The sequence below is a fragment of the Crocuta crocuta genome, unplaced genomic scaffold (assembly GCF_008692635.1).
Source record: "Crocuta crocuta isolate KB4526 unplaced genomic scaffold, BGI_CrCroc_1.0 scaffold180, whole genome shotgun sequence".
Taxonomy (NCBI): domain Eukaryota; kingdom Metazoa; phylum Chordata; class Mammalia; order Carnivora; family Hyaenidae; genus Crocuta; species Crocuta crocuta.
Window position 1 is genome coordinate 4,524,955 of NW_027527549.1, and position 23,614 is coordinate 4,548,568.

A 23,614-nucleotide genomic window follows, 5' to 3' on the forward strand; every position below is an offset into this window, starting at 1 on the left:
CTCTCTCTCTCTCTCTCTCTCTCTCTCACTCTCCCTCCCTCCCTCCCTCTCTCTCTCTCTCTCTCTCTCTCCCTCGGCAGCAAAGGGAAGCAGAATATGAGGAGAGTGTGGCCAGAGAAGACCAGCCAGTGGTAAGTAAATCTTTTGGGATGGTGAGCTTGAGCCCTGTAATTATCCTATTCGAGTTCACCTTACCTTCAGGCATTTCTAATGGAATTAGAGTTGGGGTCAGATGCTGAAGTCATCACCAGCTCATGCAGGAAGCGATCAGTGTAGTCCTGTTTGATTTGACTGTGTATCCTGATTTTGAGGGACAAATGACTGACCAAATTTGATATTGCATGATTGTCATTCTGGCTGTTTTTGTTTAAGGAGGCTTCATAGAATCATAGAACAAAAATAAAAAATTTCATTTTTTTTTTTTAAGAGACTGCGAGCACATGCTAGCAGGGGAGAAATCAGGCTGGGAGAGAGAATGTGAGAATCCCAAGCAGGCTCCACACTTCTTCATGTGGAGCCCAAAAGGGGGCTTAATCCCAGGACCCTGGGATCATGACCTGGAGCCAAAATCGAGAGAGAGCGTCAGACACTCAACTGACTGAGCCACCCCGGCTCCGTTGGGCATTCTCCTTTTTTTTTGTTTTTTTTTTTTTTGTTTTAATCTTCATTTATTTTTGAGAAGGAGAGTATAAGCAAGGGAGGGGCAGGCACCAGGCTCTGAGCTGTCAGCACAGAGCCCGACGCAGGGCTCAAACTCACGAACTGTGAGATCATGACCTGAGCCAAAATTGGACACTTAACCGACTGAGCCACCCAGGCACCCCATGGGCATTCTCTTTAAACTTTTGTAGAATATTCTCATAATAACGAATATAGAGTCCTTGCCAGCATCTGGCACTTAGCAAGTACTCTGTTAACAGTAGTTGGTAACGCCATGTTACCATCATCACAACGTAGGGATGCCTGTTCTTTTCTGGATTTGTTTATTGGCTGGATCTGTATATTGTTTTTCTTTTCATATCTATCTAGTTCGAGAGAGAGTGCATACACGTGTGCAAGCAGGGGAGGGGCAGAGAGAGAATCCCAAGCAGGCTTCATGCTGTCAGCCTAGAGCCAGATGTGTGAATTGATCCCATAAACTGCAAGATCACAGCCTGAGGCGAAATCAGGAGTCCCGGATGCTTAACTTACTTAGGTGCCTCTGATTGATTAGTTCTGTAATGCCTGTCAGCAGTCTGTCAAGGATCTCTGTTTCTGGCAGGTTCCAGGAGAGACTCAAGGTGACAACTACTTTACCGGAAAGAAAACTATCGAAACGGTCAAAGCAGTAAGTAGATACGGAATGTAGTATCTTCATTTTTAAAGAGGATCCCGGCTTTTTAATGAAAGCTTTTATCAACCAGATAGCCCTTCTGTGGCAACAAGTTGATGAAATATACAGGTGGAGATCATAACCTCTGTTGTCCTCCCTTGTAACTGAGGACAGAAGTAGTGCTGAGTCGGTGGTGGTTTGTAGAAAGGAAAGTTCGGTGTCCCCGGTCTCCTGGAAGCGGCACCTGTCACGTGTCTTGGAGCTGCCCCGCTCCACGAGCACACATACACATGGCACCCCTGAATCCAAGGCACTGAGTCTCCTCCCTGTAAATTGGAAAGAAAAGACAAACCAGAGACGTCTGCAGAGGGCTGTTTGGCACTCTCCTGGCACATGTTTATTACACGGGTTCAAGCTGTCTGGTTGTTCTCTGGTCAGGCCTTCTGGTTGCCGTGTTTGTGGGATGATAGGTGTGTGGTGATGAGTTCTGTCCTTTGTCGCCATCTGTGTAGGCTGAGAGGATCATGGAGGCTGTCGAGCTGTACCGAGAGGAAACTGCAAAAATGAAGGAACACAAAGCCATTTGTAAAGCTGCAGGGAAAGAGGTGAGATGGTCCGTGAGGTCACCCTCTGAGAAACGTGTCTAAATAGAATCCCTGAGACGAAAACCACCACTTTAGGATTTCTTGACTCAGATCCGGAAATGAGATCAATGTAGTCTTTCCCATTTCAGATATTAGAAAGTGGGAGCTGAGGGGCCTAGGAGGAGGGAAGCTTGGTTTTGACGGAAAGTGAAGGAGAGGGATTTCTAGACTGAAGTGATCACTGTACTGGGTAGAAACTCAGGCTCCTGTTTTGGTTTCAGAGGCACTGTGACCGGTCCAGGTTTCTACGTAAAACATTGCCCGGACTCATTCATAGGCACTATTGAAACTAAAAGGCCTGGTCAATTCTTACATCCTTTCAGTTAGTCGGGTTTCCATTTTCAAAACTGTACAGTACGATCGTCGTCCTGCCTGTGACAGGCACCACCCAGGTCTTGTTTTTAATGACGTGATTTAATAATTTCTTCATAGGTTCCTCTTCCCATCAATCCCATCCTGATGGCCTATGGCAACATCTCTGTGAGTAGGTCTAACAGCTTCCCCTTGATTCCTCAGAAGTTACCCTCAGGGACAAGAGAGGCAGAGTAGGAAGTGAAGAGCCATGATTTTTTTTTTTTTAATGCTATTTTGAGAGAAAGAGGAGTGTAAGTAGGGGAGGGGCAGAGAGAGAGAAGAGAGAGGACCCCAAGCAGGCTCCTTACTGTCAGCACAGAGCCCAACGCAGGCCTCAATCCCAGGGTCTGTGAGATCATGACCTGAGCCAAAATGAAGAGCTGGACACTTAACCTGACTGAGCCACCCAGGCGCCTCTGAAGAGGCACGATTTGAGGCTGGATGTATTGGGAAATATTTTACCATTAAAACTTTCTTTTTTAATCCATGGTATTGAGTATTTCAAAAGGACCATTTTAGTGTAACTTCCAAGTCTTCCTTTTTTGGTTGGACTGGATGGCATTCTCATATTTTCTAGTGCTTATTTATGTCCAGTTTCCAAAGCCCTCTTGAAGATTCTATTCATCTAAGTGAACTTGGAAGTTGAGGTTTTCTGGAGGGAAAGCTGGCGCACATCAGTCAGATAGAGGCGGAGAGAGAAGTGGGACAGTGCATGCACATCGAGCAGTCTGCAGTACGTTCCATGCGTGTGTCCTTCATCACACTCCTTGTGTGAGTCAGGGTGGCCTCATTCTACCGGTGGGAAAGCGGCCCGACTCAGAGAGAAGGTCACACGGTTGGGGCGTGCCGCAGCTGACTGCAAGCCCACATGTGACAGACTCGAGGCCTGCACACACATCGCCCTCTTCGAGCCCTGTCTCATGTGAGGCGAGACCCCTGGTATCAGGAGGTGGAAACGAGGGGGCTTCAGCAGAAACCAGCCCAGAGTATAACTAAGGCAGCTGTGCTTCCTTCATAGCCTTCGGCTTATGTGTTGGAGATCTTTAAAGGGATCAAGTCGAGGTGAGTCCCAGCATTCAGTTATCATTTGTCAGCTAACAGTTACTGGTTGCCTGCGTGAGCAGGAGATAAATTATAACTGATGGTTGTTTTCCTTATTGATTGAACTATGTCAGCATTTTGGTGGAAAATAACACATCATAATATTCTTTTTGAGGCAGAACCAAGAGACTTCTCCTAAAGTATGAAAGGACACGCTTTTAGGGACAAATGGAGGGTAGTGCTACTGCACATTGGGGGTAATGAAGTCCGGTATCATCCGTCACAAGTCCCAACGGGTGACTTTTTCTGATTGTGTACTTCCTATGGCTTATTTTTATTGGAGTCATGCTGCGTAGAATTTTGTATCCTGACCTTTTTCACAGATACTCTTCACAAATATATTCGTTGAATTATATTAAAACACTCCATTGCATGGATAATTACCATTGGATTTGCTTTTGATTTTTGCCGTTAGCTGTACTGCTTCTGTGTACACGTTTACGTAGAAATCTTTGTGGTTGTCTTCTAAGATACGAATCCTAGCATAGCAATAACTCACCAGTGGGCATGAGCTCTGGAAAGGTCTGTGTAGTACTTTCCAGAATGCTCGTAATGATTTCTTACCAGGCTTTGAAAAATTCTTCACCAGTATCAGAGGGAAAAAGTAGTATCGTATTATATTAATTTCTTTCAGTATTAATTAAACTGTTGGCCTTTTGTCTTTTTTCCTGTGAATTTTTACTTTCCCTTTCTTGTACTTTAATTTCTCACTGGTTTTTAAGAATCCTTTGTATTTCTTGTTATATATTTTTAGAATGTTTCTTGTTTGTGATTTACATCTCTGGATTTTATTTATGAGTTTGACCTACCGAAGTTCTTTTCATAACAATTTTCAATACCTAAGTCTGTCCCTTACCACAGGAAATAAACAGACCTATCAGAGGATAATGATGAAACTTCACTAGAGAAATGTAAAAGAAAATTTAAATGAATGGAAGTGTTACACATTCCTAGAAGGGAAGATTTTGTGTTCTAAAGATTTAGTTTTCTGTTTTTGTTTTAAAAAAAAAAAAAAACTAATATACAGGTTGGTGGCTCCAGTTGAAGTCCTCTTGAGATTTGGATTTGGAACTGATGAAATGATACTAGAACTAGTTCTAGAAAAGTAAAACAAAACAGAAGAATAGGAAGAGGGAGTTATATTCTCCTGGATTAGGAAGCTATAAAAATAGCAAAACTAAAATATTACAGGATTGTTATCAGGACCAATCAATCATTAAAACCAAGTTGAAAGCCCAGAAAGAGAGTCTTTAATGCAAAGGTTCAATATACGGTAAAAGAAGTATCATATAAAGGCGGAATATTCAACAAAAGACTTTGGAGAAAATAGTTTTCTGGAAAAACAAAGTTAGATTCTCCCTTCATGCCAAGGACCAGAATGCGTCAAATTAGATTTAAAATATTAAATGTAAAAAACAAGACACAGAAAAGAGGGAACGATTCAGAATGTAAATGAATATTAAATTTAACTTTGCATGGGTAACATCTGTTCAAACATAAAACCATATAAAAATCAGTAGAAGTTTCAAAAATTGAGCATGTTAAGAAATGTGGCATTTTTCATGTTTATTCTCTTGATCTTCAGCGAGCTGGAAGAGTCTCTGCTTGTGCTGCCTTTCTCTTACGTCCCAGACGTCCTGAAGCTCTTTAACGAGTTCATCCAGCTGGGCTCTGATATTGAACTTTTGTGTAGATGCCTCTTCTTTCTGCTCAGGTAACCTCCTTTCCAAAGAGTACTGTGTCGACTCAGCCTAAGCACCCTGGTGCTACTTTAACTGATGGTGTCCACACTTTGGGATCAGGAACTCTGATGTTTGAGACTCAGAGCTGGCATTAGGATTTCACTGCTGGGTGACATAAATGATTTCTTATCCTGTGGAGTCAGTCTTGTCCTTCAACAAGGATAGTGGTGGCCCACCACTAAGTAATGAAGTAATGCACTACTCAGGGATGCTTGAGCAGGCAGAGGTCCCCAGGCTGCGGTGGCTCTGCTGGTCTGTTTGCAAAGAGCCCAGTACTGAAGGGCCAATTTGCCTCATTCGTTGTGTCTTTTCAACTGTTTAGTGTAAGCAAAATGACTTGGTTTTGTCCTCCTAACAGCATCGAGTGGAATAGTGCCTTTATTTTCCATGTCTCTCTAGAAACAAATGGAAGCGTCAGGGCATATACAGAGGGAAGTAAGAAACAAAGAAAATATGTTTATTAGATTATTGAGTAAGAAGAATTGCTCTTAATGTATAATTGAGAAGAGTGTATTTTCAGAAGTTTAAGAGTATTCTCTTCTTGGATCTACGCCCCCTCAGTCTCTGCTGTTACAGCAGAGAACAGGAATAGAGACAGATTGAACACTCCTCGAAATGTTGTTATGAAGACAAAATACAAACTGATCAGCCAATACTAAATAGTTAAAAAACAAACAGGTATATTTAGAGAATTGGGATATGAATTGACCTATTTTCATGATTCTTATTTCATCAAGATAGTAGCAGTAGAAGAACACGAATATGTTTGTATTAGTCTGTTGCCATATTTATAATTTGAGGCAAGTAATGAGGCCTTAAATTGGCCCTCAATGATGTTGATAATAATTTCTTACTGCTATGGCATATGTAGTACTGAAATCAGGGTTACTGGTCTTAAGTGAAACACTAGGAATATTCCCAGCGTATCAGAGGGTTGGAGATGGCTAATCCTCACAGGTAGCTGTGACAGGTCACATGTGAGTGTGAGTTACGTATAGAGGAGCGTGAATTCATTGTAGATCATCTTAGTACCGTAGGTCAGAGTTTGACTCTCTCGGCAGTGACTATCTCCTTTTTTGATGTGGCCTCCCTAGAATTATTAATAAACCTCTGTTGAGTTAGCATTTCTTAGCATGCTCATTTCTCTTTGAGCTTTCCATAGAATAGCATTATCAAAGTCTGCAGCCACGTGGTAGATGGCTGGGAAAAGAGCCAGCTTTGCAAACAAGTTGAATGTATCATAACTTTTAGGATAGTTAACTGTTAACATTGACATCAGATAAAAGTGAGTGGTAGGGAAGAAACATGGTTAGCTATTTTTTTGCTGGAAGCTTTTCTATACTGCCATGATATGGTAAAATTAATCTTTGTCGTTTTTGCTTTGACTTTGTCTATTTGCTTTTCTAGAAAGGATAAGCAGAGCACTACCTCTCTTTGTAACGTGACTGTTTTGTTTTTCTATTAGGATTCACTTTGGGCAGATCACTAGTAACCAAATGCTTGTGCCAGTCATTGAAAAATTAAAGGAAACAACTATTTCAAAAGTCAGCCAAGTCCGGGTAGGTATCCCTGTAGGAATGCAGTAATTAGGGGAAAACCCTGGTGTGTGCGTGGCTTTGAAGTAGCACACTGAGGTGTGCCTGATCTTTGGTGATACTGACCAGACATATATCTGTGTTGAGGTAAGATTTTCATTGGAGATCAGATTTCCATTGTATCAGATAAAGAACAGAGAGAAGAAAACAAAACCAAGACCTTAGACAAGGAGGGACTCATAAGAACACCTGAAGCATTGGTTCCCCAGACTCGCACATGCACTATGATTGAATTCAAGTGAGAGAAGGTTCATCTCATCTTTCTTCTATCCCTCCCCAGGATGTTATCGGCTTCAATATGGCAGGCCTTGAGTATCTCAAGAGGGAATGCGAGGCAAAAAGTGAAGTTATGTTTTTTGCTGATGCTACCAGCCACTTGGAAGAAAAGAAGAGGAAGAGGAAAAAGCGGGAGAAGCTAATTTTAACATATACTTAAAGCTGAAACACAGTGCCCTTATCTTTTTATTTAAAAGGACTTCTGAACTAAGCGGCAGAATTGGTGTCAACTTAAAAATAACCAAAGAACAGAGCTTGCTGTGTCAGAGAAGATGTCGGGACGTGGTGCCCAGCTTTGCCTCAGGACATCCCAGCGCGAGACTGTGGGCCCCGTGTCTTGGGCTTAACGGCTCAATAGTTTACAGTCTTTCTGCCCTCAGAGGTTCAGCCCTGCAGGACGTGTTCCTATTGTACGCCAGCAGGGAACATCGAACTTTCTTTTCTTTTATTAGTTTCACTAGAGCAAAAATGAACCTTTCAAAAGTTTTTCTTGTTTGTGATAACAAAAGATTTGTTGATGTGTTACACTTTGTATTTATCTCCTACAGAGACCATCAAGTGTGCAATTGACTGCCCTCTCCCCATAAATGCAGAGTCGTGGACTCAGAGAGTTGGAAAGGACCATTAAAAATTACCTAAAACAGCCTCCTTAAACTCAGCCTCTTGCAGGAAGCTATAACTGTATATAAAAATACCTAATTGCTAATCTTTTCTATCTGTTTCTAATTAAAGTGTAGTTAAGCTGAGATGTCTTACTGGGCTTTTGGGTGATTAATACCACATACATATGTGCATACACGGTAAGGATATGGGGAGGTGAGACTGTTTTAGGAAAAGAAATGGGCACGTTCCTTTGGGCCTGACTTTTCTTTGTGGGAAGTTTTTAAGGTACTAATTCAACCTTGTTACAGTTCTGTTAAGATTTCTGTGTCTTTTTTTTTTACCTTTTTTTAAGATTTATTTAAATTCTAGTTAGTTAACATACAGTATAATATTAAAGTCACGTGTATAGTGATTCAGCACTTCCATACAACATGCAATGCTCATCACAAGGGCACGCCTTAATCCCCATCTCCCCCCCCCCCCCCCCCCCCCCGCTANTAGGAAAAGAAATGGGCACGTTCCTTTGGGCCTGACTTTTCTTTGTGGGAAGTTTTTAAGGTACTAATTCAACCTTGTTACAGTTCTGTTAAGATTTCTGTGTCTTTTTTTTTTACCTTTTTTTAAGATTTATTTAAATTCTAGTTAGTTAACATACAGTATAATATTAAAGTCACGTGTATAGTGATTCAGCACTTCCATACAACATGCAATGCTCATCACAAGGGCACGCCTTAATCCCCCTCCCCCCCCCCCCCCACCTCCCTCTGGTAACCTTCACTTTGTTCTCTACAGTTAAGTCTGTTTCTTGGTTTGCTTCTCTTTTTTTCTCAATTTGTTCATTTGTTTTGTTTCTTAAATTCCACATATGAGTGATATTACAATTGTCTTTCCCTGACTTATTTTTCATAGTGTGGTACTGTCTCGCTCCATCCATGTCGTTGCAAATGGCAAGATTTCATTCTGTTTCATGGCTAATATTCCATTGTATATATATACCACATCTTCTTTATCCATTCGTCAACCGATGGACACTTGGGCTGTTTCCATATTGGCTAGTAAAGGTTATATTGCTGTAAACATTGAGGTACATTATCCCTTTGAATTAGTACTTTTGTATTCTTGGGGTAAATGCCTCTTGGTGCAATTGCTGGATCATAGGGTAGTTTATAATTTTAATTTTTTTAGGAACCTCCATACTGTTTTCCAGAGTAGTCACACCAGTTTACATTCCTACCAACAGTGCAAGAGGGTTCCCCTTTCTCCACATCTTCACCAACACCTATTGTTTCTTGCGTTGTTTTTAGCCATTCTAACAGGTGTGAGGTGATACCTCATTGTAGTTTTGATTTGTATTTCCCTGATGATGAGTGATGTGGAGCGTCTTTTCATGTGTCTGTTGGCCATCTGGATGTTATCTTTGGTAAGGTGTCTATTCATGTCTTCTGCTCATTTTTAAATTGGATTATTTGTTTTTTGTGGGTGTTGAGTAAGTTCTTTATAGATTTTGGATACTAAGCCTTTATCAGATAATGTCATTTGCAAATATCTTCTCCCATTCCGTAGGTTTTCTTTTAGTTTTGTTGATTGTGTCAGAAGCTTTGTGTCGGAAACTGCAGAAGATTTTTATTTTGATGAGGTCCCAATAATTTATGTTTACTTTTGTTTCCCTTGCCTCATAAGACCTACTTAGAAAGAAGTTGTTATGCTTGATGTCAAAAAGGTTACTGTCTGTGTGGTTACAGCTCTCACATTAAGTCTTTCATCCATTTTGAATTGATTTTTGTGTTGGGTGTAAGAAAGTGTTCCAGGTTCATTGTTCTGCGTGTTGCTGTCCAGTTCTCCCAGCACCACTTGTTGAAGAGGCTGTCTTTTTCCCATTGGCTATGGCTTCCTGCTTTGTTAAAGATTAGTTAATGAATAGTTGTGGGTTCATTTCTGGGTTTCCTATTCTGTTCCATTGATCTACATGTCTGTTTTTGTGCCGGTACCATACTGCGTGGCTCACTCCAGCTTTGCAATATAACTTGAAGTCGAATTGTGATGCCTCCAGCTTTGCTTTGCTTTTTCAAGATTGCTTGGCTATTCAGGATCTTTTGTGGTTCCATACAAGTTTTTGGATTGTTTGTTCTCGCTCTGTGGAAACTTCTGGTGGAATTTTGATAGAGATTGCATTAAATGTGTAGATTGCTTTGTGTATTTTAACATTATTTGTTCTTCTAACTCATGAGCCTGGAATGTCTTTCCATTACTTTGTGTTCTCTTCAGTTTCTTTTCATCAGTGTTTCATAGTTTTCTGAGTATAAGTCTTTTTGGTTAGGTTTATTCCTAGGTATCTTTGTTTTTGGTAAATGGGAATGTTTTCTTAATTTCTCTTACTGCTGTTTCATTATTGTTATATAGAAATGAAACATGCTGTATGCTAATTTTGTATCTTGTGACTTTACTGAATTCATGTATCCGTTCTAGCAGTTTTTTGGTGCAGTCTTTGGAGTTTTCTACATATCATGAGTATCATGTTATCTGCAAATAGTGAAAATTTGACTACTTCTTGGCCAATGTGGATGCCTGTTACTTCTTTTTGTTGTCTGATTGCTGAGGCGAGGAGTTCCAGTGCTGTATTAAATAACTATGGTGAGAGTGGACATCCTTGTCTTGTTCCTGACTGTAGACTGTAGAGGAAAAGATCTCACTTTTCCTCACTGAGGATGATATTAGCTGTGGGTTTTTCATATATGGTCTTTATTATGTTGAGGTATGTTCGCTCTAAACCTACTTTCTTGAGGGTTTTTATCATGAATGGATGTTGTACTTTGTCAAATGCTTTATCTGCATCTATTGAGAGGATCATATGGTTCTTTTATTAATGTGGTGCCTCCTGATGATTGATTTGTGAATATTGAACCACTCTTACAGCCCAGGATTAAATCCCACTTTATCATAGTGAATAATTCTTTTAATGTAGTGTTGGATTTGGTTTGCCAGTATTTTATTGAGAATTTTTGCATCCATGTTCATCAGAATGTTGGCCTATAGTTCTCTTTTTTAGTGGAGTCTTTATCTGGTTTTGGTATCAGGGTAATGCTGGCATCATAGAATGAATTTAGAAGTTTTCCTTCCTTTTCTATTTTTTGAAACATTTTGAGAAGAAAAGACATTAACTCTTCTTTAAATGTTTCATAGACTTCCCCTGTGAAGCCATCTGGCCCTCGACTTTTGTTTGTTGGGAGTTTTATTACTGATCAGTTGCTTCACTGGTTATTGGTATGTTCAGGTTTTCTTTTTGTTTCAGTTTTGGTAGTTTATACGTTTCTTGGAATTTATCCATTTCTCCCAGGTTGTACAATTTGTTAGCATGTAATTTTTCATAATATTGTAATTGTATTTCTGTGGTGTTGGTTATTCTCATCTCTGATTTGTGATTTTATTTATTTGAGTCCTTTTTCTTGATAAGTCTGACTAGAGGGTTATCAATTTTATTGATTTTTTTTTTTTTCCCCAAAGAATCATCTCCTGGTTTCACCAACCTGTTCTATTGGGTTTTTTTTTTAAGTTTCTAAATAAGATCATTTATATTATTTCCCTTCTTCTGCTGGCTTTAGGCTTAATTTGTTGTTCTTTTTCTAGCTCCTTTAGGTGTAAGATTAGGTCATTTATTTGCAGTTTTTCTTGCTTCTTGATATAGGCCTGTATAGCTATAAACTTCCCTCTTGTAACTGCTTTTGCTGCATCCCAAACAAGGGTTTTAGACTGTTGTGTTTTTAATTTCATTTGTTTTGATGTATTTTTTTTTTCTTCTTTGATTTCCTGGTTGACCCATTCATTGTTTGGTAGCATATTGTTTAACTTCTGAGTATTTGTGGCCTTTCCAAATTTTTTTCTTGTGGTTGACCTCAAGTTCCGTAGTGTTGGTGGTCTGAAATATGCATCGTATGATCTCAGTCTTTTTTGTATTTGTTGAGGCCTGTTTTGTGACCTAATACGTGATCTGTTCTGGCGAATGTTCCATGTGCACTTGAAAAGAATGTGTGTTCTGTTGTTTCAGGATGGAATGTTCTGAATCTATCTGTTGGGTCCATCTGGTCAAGTGTGTCATTCAAAGCTATTATTGTTTCCTTGATTTTCTGTTTATGTGATCTGTCCATTGTTGTAAGTGGAGTATTAAAGTGCCCTTCTATTATGTTATTATGTATAGTTCCTTTACATTTATTAATTGTTTTATATATTTGGGTGCTTCCAAGTTGGATGTATAAATATTTACAGTTGTTATATCATCTTGTTGGTTTGTCCCCTTAATGATTATATACTGCTCTTGTCTCTTTTTAAAATCTTTATTTTAAAGTCTAGTTTGTCCAATAGAAGTATGCTACTCTGGCTTTGACATTTGGGCATGATAGATATTTCTCCATCCCCTCACTTTCTATCTGTGTGTGTCTTTGGTCTAAAAAGAGTCTTTTGTAGGCAGCATATGGAAGTGTCCCCATGTCTTTTGATTGGAGCGTTTAGTTCATTTACATTCAAAGTAATTATTGATAGACATGTATTTATTGCCACTTTATTATTTTCTCATTTCTGGAGATTTTCTCTGATCATTTCTTCTTTTTGCTTTTGGTGTCTCCTTTCTACTGACTCCCCTTTAATATTTCTTGCAGTGCTGGTTTAGTGGTCATGAATTTCTTTTCATTTTTGTCTAGAAAACTATCACTCCTTTGATTCCGAATGATCGCCTTGCTGGATAGAGTATTCTTGGCTGCAGATTTTTCCCATGTAGCACTTTGAATATATCATACCACTCCCTTCTGGCCTGGCAGGTTTCTGTTCAGAAGTCGCCAGCTAGCCTTAGAGGTTTTCCCTTGCAAGTTAGGGACTTCGTTCATCTTGTTGCTTTTAAAATTTTTCTTTATCACTATATTTGCAAATTTAATTATAATGTGACTTGGTGTCTGTCTGCTTTTGTTGATTTTGAAAGGAGTTCTCTGTGCCTCCTGGATCTGATGTCTGTTTCCTTCCTTCCCCAGATTAGGGTAGTTTTGTTATTGTTTCTTGACATAAATTTTCTGCCCCCTCTTCCTTCTCTTCATCTTCTCAAACTCCTGTAATACGAATATTACTACAATTTGATGGAATCACTGAGTTTCCTAAGTTTATTCTCAAGTTCCATAATTCTTCCTCTTTTCTGTTCAGCTTCATTATTTTCCATTATTTCATCTTCCAGCTCACTAATCCATTCCTTTGCTTCTTCCAGCCTGCTGTTCATTGCACCAAGCCTATTTCTAATAATTTTTATTGTATTCTTCATTTCTGATTCTTTTTTAACTCTTTAATCTCTGTGGTAAGAATCTCACTGATGTCTTCTATTCATTTCTCAGGCCCAGTGAGTATCCTTATGATTGTTGTTTTAAATTCTCCATCAGGCTGGTCAAATTCTGTTTCACGTAGTTCTTTGGCTGTGGCCTTAGCTTGTTTTTTTTTTTTTTTTATTTGGGATAGATTCCTCCATCTTAGCATTTTGTCTAACTCTCTGCCTTTTTCTGTTAGAAGAGCCAGTTATATCTCCTGCTCCTGAAAGTGATGGCCTTTATGAAGAAGAGGAGGGCATGTAGCGCCCAGGGCCAGGCACTTCAGGGAGTGTCTCCAGTGTGTGCTGTGGGCAGTGTGTGGTCCCTGGGCTGAATGGGGTGAGTTTTAACTAGGTGTGCTCTGGTCAGAAGATATGTGGACAGGGGTTTGTGCTTCTTTTCAAGGATAGGGGCCCACCTTGCTGGGACTGAGGCAGGCTGGACTGAGGAGAGCAGTCCTGCCAGAGTACAGGGCTGTGTGGGGCTTGTTAGGTTGTGTGGGGCAAATTAGGCAGCCAGTGTCAGCACGGAGCTGCTTCCCTCAAGTGGCCCTGTGTTTGTGCTGAGGGGCCAGGGAGGAAATGGTACCTGACAGCTCCTTCCTTACCAGAGAGGTGTCTACTGTCGCCTCTCAGGGATGCTGTGGAGAAGAGTGAATACTGTTCCTGCTCTGGGCCCTGGGCGTTCTTCAGATGTTTCCACACTGTTTGCCCCCGGATTGCTTGCCCGCTTTTTCTTCAGGAGCAGCACGGAGCCCTCTGGGCTCTATCCCAGCCAAGCCGCTGACCTTTAAAACCAGGCTTTACACCCACTGGTTGCAGCCCTTCTCATTTTCCAAGCCAGTGGCATTAGGGAAACATTCTCTTGCTTTCCCTGGCTGCTCCCCTCTCTCTCCCTCTCTCCCCCCACCACGTATATCTATATAATCATGCCGCTCTCTGTTACCACAGCTCCCTCCCCTCCACAGCACCCGTTTCTTCCCTAAAACACATCTACACACTTACTACCTTCTTCAGGTGGCCTCTTCTCTGGGCCTTTAGTTGTGGAGTTTATTCTGTCAGTTGATTTCTGGGGTATTTAGGGTGATTTTATAATTATCCAGTTGTGTTCATCATGCAAAATGAGCCCAGGGTTCTCCTGCTCCACCACTGTCTTCCTCTCTGTCTCTGTCTTGAATCAGTTTCAGTGGTTGGTGTCCTTCTGTGAATATGAACATTTCATTTAAGGTGCTGTGTTGTGGTGCCACCATTTTCTTGACAGTCTCAGAGCTGTGGTCCTTGTGGTGTCGTTCTCCGAGGTCCCTAGCCATGAGTCCAGTACCGTTCCTGCACGTAACAGTCACAGACCCAAGGTAAGGAGTTCGGTGGTGGTATTTGCCGGGCAGAATGAGAGTAAGGATTCTTTTGGCATAGAGTTCCTGAGGCTTACCTACGAAAAGGTAAGAGAAGAGATCGTATGGTGGATTCTAGGCGCTCTAGTCCAAAGCAGCAGCCTTTTCTTTAGGTGGCTGTTCTTGCCTCTACAGAGAGGAGTTATTTTACTTACTGAAACGTGTCTCTGTTCCTGAGCCAGCAAGGGCTGGGTCCCCATCACGTCTGTGCTGCTTGGAAGCATTCATCCCAAAAGAGAAACATGCAGCATCTCCCATTAATGTTTTTGATGGTTTCCAAACCAAACCAAGTTCAGGAGGGCACTCCACTTTGTGTTTTAAAAGTGGTGCTTTCCCGTAGCTCTGCCATCACTTCACATTAACAGTAGTAGGAGGTTTAAAGGTGTTTCTGTGTGCTAAGGGCTACACCGAGCCAAGAGGAGGAGGATTTAGGGCAGATGAAGTGGTGTGTGCTGGAAGTAACTCAGCTCCAGCTTTTGGTCAAGATACTTGAAACTCCTTATCCCTAAAAGTTTGAGGTTAACTAGTGAGTTAAAAAGTAAATTTTAAGCCAAGGCAATGTCTAGTCCTTGTCAGCATGTAATGGCTTAGCCATCCATTGGCTAGATACAGTCCTTAGTGGAAGAGCCACTTCATGAACAACACTCTTGCAAATCATGCAGTGTGACTTGTAGAAACTGGTGATGCCATAAAGAAAAGCCTCATGAATAGTTTATTGGGAGCATAACTTCTAAGCTTGTATATATTTAGATATCTCTTCATTTAAGAAAATAGGCTCAACCATTTTGAGATTCCCTGGCTGGAAGTGAGGTGCTCAGGGTACTGGGTGTTAAATCATTTCTCAATGCAAGTGTCCTAAGTCATAACCCTCCCAAAGAAATCTATAAATCTGGCAGATGATGTAGGACAGGGACCAAGGAGGTAGTGGTGTCTCCCTGAGTACATGACTATACCCAGGGTTCTCTTCACTTACCGGCATAATCGAGAAGACTGCTCCGTGTAGCCTGTCTGTGCCAGGCACGACCTCAGGAAGCCACCCGGCCTGCATACACTCTCCACAATCTGCCCCTTTTCCTCACAATTTAAGATCCTAAGTTCTGAGAGGAGACTGAGGTTCTTAAGAGGAATATCATCTGATAGTCTAAGCCCTGTCACTTTATTTCTGAGATGTTGTGGGCACCGAGCTGCTATAGCATGTGATTTTAGGAGAGAGCACACCTTGTCTGACCTCGCTAGGCCTACTGCCAGCTGCCGCTGTGTGATCCCTTCCCCACGAGAGTGGGCGGGACCTAGTAACTGGCTTGTGAAGAAGAGACCACTGCAAATGTAGGGGCATGGCTTCTAAGACTGGGCCATGAAACACCCAAGTCTGCCTTGCTCACACTCTCAGGCCCTTCTTGTTCTGATGAGCTAAGCTACACTGCTGTGAGGTTCCCTGAGGAGAGGCCCAGCTGGCAAGGAACTGCCTCCTGCCAATGAGTGCCCGAGCGAGCTGAAGCAGACTCGGCCCTAGTTGAGCCAGAAAACCCAACTACGTTCTGCCTGGATTCTGGAATGACAGATCTTAAGTGTCTGTTCTTTTACACCACAGCGTTTTAGGGTGATTTGTTATGTAGCAGTAGATAATATAACTTCTGTAAAGCAAATTACCTAATGTTATGTTGTGGATTCCTCATCTGTAGAAGAGGCAACAGTAGTGTCTACCCTCAAACAGTTACTGTGAAGTACTTTGTGACTCAAAATAAACGTAAGGTATGGTGCTGTTACTGGGTGAGACACACAGCATCTCAAACTGGAGAATGATTCCAGTACACAGGCATAGGAGGGATGGGAAAGAAACAGACCAAAATGATATCTGTTAGCTCTGAGCAATATTACAAAGAAGCTATATACTAGATGTTTGTCTTTAAAATGAAAGAATAGGTGCACACCTGCCAAGGTGGCAAAGAAGTAGTTCCGTATGTCCTGCCCACATCTCTCAAAGAAGGGCTAAAGCCAAAGGATTCTGAACCCCAAGAGTCCGGGAGGAAAGGAGACAGAGTCTACTAAGAAGACAGCCTCATATGTGCATGATTGTAAACTGGGAAACATAAAAACGGACCGGGATGTGGAGGCTCGGAGGGGACGGATCAAAGGGAAGAGAAAGAGTGGCTGGGGAAATGTAGAACTGTATATGGACAAGAGAAAAACCTCGGCCCGGGATGGAGAGAAAGCCTACCCCATATCTAACTGCAGGGCTTTTGGAGAGAGATCCCATCTCTAACTGCGGAGCTTTCTTTGGGCTGGGTGCCCTAGTCCCAGAAGTTCCTTCCGGGATAGACGGTATGCAAGGGACACAGTCGGCATCAGGAGGAACCAGTCTCCTGCTCGGACCCCTGCTCAGTTCCCTGCTAGGAAGTGCCCCTGACTTGCAGGATTACATCATTAATGCACACGGAGTGAGAGATTGGAATCTAGCTGGGTGTAGGACACTGGACCCGGCCCACATTGGCTGTGCCCACAGCACAGCGAGAATGGATTCAAAGGAGTGATTTGGGACACCTAGTTCAAGGAGAAAGGACTGGGGGGGGGGTCGCCATTTTTCTCCCCACAACCACCAAGGTGGGGCCTCAGGGATCAGCCAGCAGGACCCACAGTGGAGGTGAGACCTGCCTACACCAAACCACGCCCATTCACCCTGGATAGCTGTGTTTTTGTATGTTTTTTAAATGGAGCCAAGGTAGATGCTGCAGAAACAAACAGCTCCTCCCCCAAGACCAGCACTGCTGCACTGCCATGATTAGATAAATTCTTACTATTCAGATATATTCTCCCTTTTCTCATTCTGATCTCTCCCCTCCTCTGGGCTGGTTATGCTGCTTATAAGTTTGATTAAACAGACATATTTAATCCATTCTCTTGATGCATGTTCTACACCTCCTTCCTTACCTTTCTTTCTCTCTGAGACTATATAGTTTCTCTGCGTAATATTATCTTCATTTTTTTTCTCCTCACCTCCTGCCGTATTCTCCTTTTTCTCTCTCTGGATTAAACCTTTTAGTCTCTCTGCCTGGTCACTGTTCAATCTTTCTTTCTCCCCAACCCAGTCATTTCTCTCTTTGGATATGTTCTTCCTTCAGCACTGCCTCCACCCTGCTCTTTATTTGTAGCTGGGACATCCGGTTTTATGCTTTTAGACTGTCCTTTGTCTTTTTTTTTTTTTTTTTTTTTTTTTTTTCCTTTGGTTTGCTTGTGCATTTGCATGTTTTTGTTCCCTGTTTGTCTGTTTTCCTTTTCAGGGCAACCTCAAAGTACAAACCAAAGTACATATGGTAGAGAGTCCAAAATATCACTACGAGTAGGAAAGTAAAGTCAGAACAAGAGAGACCAAGGGACACCCTTAAAAGAACACATCCTGAATGGCCAGGCCCTGGACAGTGTTTGAGCCTCCTTTAATAAAGCACTACTCACAGGTGCCGAGCACACAACAAGCTTTTAAAACTGACAAGAGACAGAAAACTAGCCAAAATGATGAAACGGAAGAACTCTCCTCAAGAAATTCCAGGAAGAAGTCACAGCTAATGAATTGGTCAAAACAGCTTTAAGCAACATAACTGAATAAGAATTTAGAACAATAATCATAAAATAAATCGTTGGACTTGAAAAAGGCATAAATGACAGCAGAGATGTTATTGCTGCAAAGATCATGGATCTTAAAAATAGTTATGATGAATTTTAAAATGCTATAAATGAGGTGCAAAATAAAATCAAGCCGGCCACTGCACAGACTGAAGAGGATGAGAGAATAGACGCGAAAGGAGAATTCTAGAACTGAGTGATGCAATCAAACGGAACAATATCCATATCACAGGAATTCTAGAAGAAGAAGAAAAGACAGAAAGGGGCTGCAGGGGCACTTGAACAAATTATAGCCGAGAACTTACCCAACCTGGGGAAGGAAACAGACACTGAACTCCAAGAGGCACAGAGAACTCCCCTTAGATGTAATTTGAATCAATCCTCTGCATGACATATCATAGTGAAACTGGCAAAATATAAGGATAAAGAGAATTCTGAAAGCAGCTAGGGATAAATGAGCCCTAACATACAAAGGTAGGTCTGCTACTACCTTTATGTGTCTATCTACTGAAACTTGGCAGGCCAGAAAGGAATGGCAGGAAATCTTCAATGTGATGAAGAGGAAAAATATGCAGCCATGAATCCTTTATCCAGCAAGCCTGTCGTTCAGAAGAGAAGGAGAGAGAAAGGTTTTCCCAAACAAACAAAAGTTGAAGGAATTCATCACCACTAAACCAACCCTACAAGAAATCCTGAAGGGGACTCTATGAGGGAAATGTTGCAAGGAACACAGTACCAGACACACCACTACAAGTATGATTCCTATAGAGAATAAAATGACTCTAAACCCATATTTTTCAATAATAACACTGAATGTAAATGGACTAAGTGCTCCAATAAAAAGACATAGAGTAGCAGAATGGATAAAAAAAAACAAAAAACAAAAATCCATCTATTTGCTGTCTACAAGAGACTCATCTTAGACCTGAGGACACCTTCAGATTGAAAGCGAGGGGATGGAGAAATATCTATCATGCTACTGGAAGTCAGAAGAAAGCTGGAGTAGCCATACTTATATCGGACAAACTGGACTTTAAAGGCAGTAACAGGAGATGAAGAGGGCATTATATAATAATTACAAGGTGTATCTATCAGGAAGAGCTAACTATAAGTGTCTATGCATTGAATACTATATTCCAATATATATAAAACAATCACAAACATAAGCAAACTTATTGATAAGAATGTGCTAGTAGCAGGGGACTTTAATACTTCACTTACAGCAATGGATAGATCAACTAGACAGAAAATCACTAAAGAAACAGTGGACCTGAATGACACATTGGACCAGATGGAATTGACAGATATATTTAGAACTTTACATACTGAAGCTATGGAATTCACTTTTTTTAAATTTTTAATTTTTAAAAATTTTTTAATGTTTTATTTATTTCTGAGAGAGAGACAGAGTGAGCAGGGGAGGGTCAGAGAGAGAGAGAGAGAGAGAGAGAAAGACAGAACCAGAAACAGGCTCCATGCTCTGAGCTAGCTGTCAGCACAGAGCCCAATGCAGGGCTCAAACCCACAAACTGTGAGATCATGACCTGAGCTGAAATCGGACGCTTAACCAACTGAGCCACCCAAGCACCCCATGGAATTCACTTTCTTCTCAAGTGCACATGGCACATTCTCCAAGATAGATCACATACTGGGACATAAAGCAGCCCTCAGTAAATATAAAAGAATTGAGATCATACCATGCACACTTTCAGATCACAATGCTATGAAACTTGAAATCAACCACAGAAAAAAGTCTGGAAAACCTCCAAGAACATGGAGGTTAAAGAACACCCTACTAAAGAACGAATGGGTCAACCAGGCAGTTAGAGAAGAAATTTAAAAATATATGGAAACAAATGAAAATGAAAATACAACAAACTCTTTGGGATGCAGCAAAGGCAGACCTAAGAGGAGAGTACATTGCAATCCAGGCCTATCTCAAGAAACTAGAAAAAGCACAAGTACAAAATCTAACAGCACACCTAAAGGAACTAGAAGGAGAGCAGCAAGAGCACCCCAAACCCAGCAGAAGAGAAATAATAAAGATCAGGGCAGAAATAAACAATACAGAATCCAGAACAACAGTTGAACAGATCAATGAAACCAAGAGTTGGTTTTTTGAAATAATAAACACAATTTATAAACCTCTAGCCACGCTTCTCAAAGAGAGAGCACCCAAATATATAAAATCATGAATGAAAATGGATTTATTACAACCAATTCCTCAGAAATACAAGCAATTATCAGGGAATACTATGAAAAATTATATGCCAACAAACTTGACAACCTAGAAGAAATGGACAAATTCCTAAACACATACTCACTACCAAAACTCAAATGGGAAGAGATAGAAAATCTAAAAGGACCCATAACTAGTAAAGAAATTGAATCAGTTATCAAAAATCTGCCAACAAGAAAGAGTTCTGGACCAGATGGCTTCCCTTGGGAATTCTACCAGACATTTAAATCAGAGTAAATACCCATTCTTCTCCAGTTGTTCCAAAAAATAGAAATGGATGGAAAACTTCCAGACTCATTCTATGAAGCCAGGATCGCTTTGATTCCCAAACCAGACAGAGACCCGGCAAAAAAAGAGAACTACAGGCCAATATCCTTGATGAATATAGATCCAAAAATCCTCAACAAGATACCAGCAAATCAAATTCAACAGCATATAAAAAGAATTATCCACCATGATCAAGTGGGATTCATTTCTGGGTTAAAGGGCTGGTTCAATATTTGCAAATCAATCAATGTGATACATCACATTAACAAAAGGAAAGATAAAAACCATATGATCTTGTCGACAGATGCAGAAAAAGCATTCGACAAGATACAGCATCCCTTCTAATAAAGACCCTCGAGAAAGTCTGGATAGAAGGAACTTACTTAAACATCATAAAAGCCATTTATGAAAAGCCCACAGCTAATATCATCCTCAATGGGGGAAAACAGCTTTCCCCCAGAGATCAGGATCATGACAGGGATGTCCACCCTCACCACTGTCGTTTAACATAGTGCTGAAAGTCCTAGGGTCAGCAATCAGACAACAGAAGGAAATAAAAGGCATCAGAATTGGCAAAGAAGAAGTCAAACTTTCACTTTTCGTAGATGACATGATACTCTACATAGAAAACCCGACAGACTCCACCAGAAGCCTACTAGAACCGATCCATGAAATTCAGCACAGTTGCAGGGTACAAAATCAATGTACAGAAATCGGTTGCATTTTTATACACCAACAATGAAGCAACAGAAAGAGAAATCAAACTGATCCCATTAACAATTTCACACACACACACAAAAAAAAAAAACCATAAAATACCTAGGAAAAAACCTAACCAAAGATGTAAAAGATCTCTATGATGAAAGCAATAGAAAACTTTTGAAGGAAATTGAAGACACAAAGAAATGGAAATATATTCCATGCTCATGGATCAGAAGAATAAATATTGTTAAAATGTCATTATTACCCAAAGCAATCTACACATTTAATGCAATCCCAATCAAAATTGCACCAGCAATCTCAAAACTAGAACAAACAATCCTAAACTTTGTATGGAACCACAGAAGAACCCAAATAGCCAAAGAATATTTGAATAAAACTAAAACGGGAGGAATCACAATCCCAGACTTCAGCCTCTCCTACAAAGCTGTAATTATCAAGACAGTATGGTATTGACACAAAAACAGACACACTGACCAATGGAATAGAACAGAGAACCCAGAAATGGACCCACAAATGTCAGCCAATTATCTTTGACAAAGCAGGAAAGAGTATCCAACGGAAAAACCACAGCCTCTTTAACAGATGGTGCTGGGAGAACTGGATAACAACATGCAGAAGTATGAAACTAGACCATTTTCTCACACCATACACAAAAATAAACTCAAAATGGATAAAGGGCCTGAATGTGAGACAGGAAACCATCAAAACCCTAGAAGAGAAAGCAGGAAACAACTTCCTTGACATCAACCACAGCAATTTCTTACTTGACACATCCCCAAAGGCAAGGGAATCAAGAGCAAAAATGAACTATTGGGACCTCATCAAGATGAAAAGCTTCTGCACGGCAAAGGAAACAATCAATAAATTAATAGGCAACCAAAGGAATGGAAAAAGATAGTTACAAATGACATATCAGGTAAAGGGCTAGTATCCAAAATCTATAAGGAACTCACCAAACTCCACACCCAAAAAACAAATAATCCAATGAAGAAATGGGCAGAAGACATGAACAGACACTTCTCCAAAGAGGACATCCAGGTGGTCAACAGACACATGAAATGATGCTCAGCATCCCTCCTCATCAGGAAAATACAAATCAAACCACACTGAGGCACCACCTCACGCCAGTCAGAGTGGCTAAAATGAACAAATCAGGAGACTATAGATGCTGGAGAGGATGTGGAAAATTGGGCACCCTCTTACACTGTTGGTGGGAATGTAAACTGGTGCAGCCCCTCTGGAAAACAGTGTGGAGGTTCCTTAAAAAGTTAACAATAGAACTCCCCTATGACCCAGCAATAGCACTGCTAGGGATTTACCCAAGGGATACAGGAGTGCTGATGCATAGGGGCACATATACCCCACTGTTCATAGCAGCACTCTCAACAATAGCCAAATCATGGAAACAGCCTAAATGTCCATCAACTGATGAATGGATCAAAATCATTCTACGAAAATGTAGTGTATATATACAATGGAATACTACATGGCAATGAGAAAGAATGAAATCTGGCCATTTGTATCAATGTGGATGGAACTCGAGGGTGTTATGCTGAGTGAAATAAGTCAGGCAGAGAAGGACAGATACCATATGTTTTCATTCATAAGTGGAACAGGAGAAACTTAACAGAGCACCATGGGGAAGGGAAGGGGAAAAAACTAGTTAAGGTGAGGGAGAGAGACAAACCATAACAGACTCTTAAATACCGAGAACAAAGTGAGGGTTGATGGGGGGTGGAGGAGAAGGGAAAATGGGTGATGGGCATGGAGGAGGGCACTTGTTGGGATGAGCACTGGGTGTCATATGAAAACCAACTTGACAATAAACTCTATCGAAAAGATAATATTTGTCTTGTAGGCAGCAGAAAAATAAAAAATATAATGAAAGAATAAGTAAACAGGCATCTTTCAGTCTTGTTAAGTCTGTGATACGAACAGAGGCATAAAGGCAACATCACTTAAGTCATTTCTTCTATTGGATACATTCATGAAGTTACTTTTGATAGATTGTTGCCAACAGGAATTAGGCATCTTTATTTGAAAGCTGTTCTGTCAGGTAGTGATGCAAAATTGACCTCTTCTCAGTTTGGAGTAACTCCCGAAAGTCACGGAATAGAACTGACATAAACGATGAATTCAGTGGTTCCCAGAGTATAGACTAAGACCTCTGGCTGTCCATAAGACCTTTCAAGGAGTCTGAAATATTTTCAAAACCATATTACAATCCATAGTAGTTTGAAGAGTGTTCTCCAAGAATCCGTGTCTACCCAGAACTGTGAATGTGTCCTTATTTGGAAAGAGGGTCTTTATATATGTAATTAGGTAAGATGAGTTCATACTATATTAGAGTGAGACCTACATCCAGTGACTGTGGCCATATAACAATGCAATGTTAGGAGACAAAGGGAAGGAGG

At 40.8% G+C, this 23,614-nt stretch overlaps 2 protein-coding genes across 2 annotated transcripts in view; one reads left to right on the forward strand and one right to left on the reverse strand.

Moving 5' to 3' along the window:
- Positions 1-7,770, forward strand: part of WDR3 (WD repeat domain 3) — a 36,371-nt gene extending 28,601 nt beyond the window's left edge. Inside the window, exons 19-26 of the mRNA XM_077767483.1 lie at positions 81-131; positions 1,262-1,327; positions 1,825-1,917; positions 2,389-2,436; positions 3,329-3,372; positions 4,997-5,125; positions 6,619-6,712; positions 7,029-7,770. Of these exons, the coding sequence (XP_077623609.1) occupies positions 81-131; positions 1,262-1,327; positions 1,825-1,917; positions 2,389-2,436; positions 3,329-3,372; positions 4,997-5,125; positions 6,619-6,712; positions 7,029-7,184 (681 nt within the window). The 3' untranslated portion in view covers positions 7,185-7,770. The remainder of the gene's footprint in view (positions 1-80; positions 132-1,261; positions 1,328-1,824; positions 1,918-2,388; positions 2,437-3,328; positions 3,373-4,996; positions 5,126-6,618; positions 6,713-7,028) is intronic.
- Positions 1,675-23,614, reverse strand: part of SPAG17 (sperm associated antigen 17) — a 234,340-nt gene continuing 212,400 nt past the window's right edge. The window contains exon 49 of the mRNA XM_077767475.1: positions 1,675-1,867. The gene's annotated coding sequence lies outside the window, so the exon portion shown is untranslated. The remainder of the gene's footprint in view (positions 1,868-23,614) is intronic.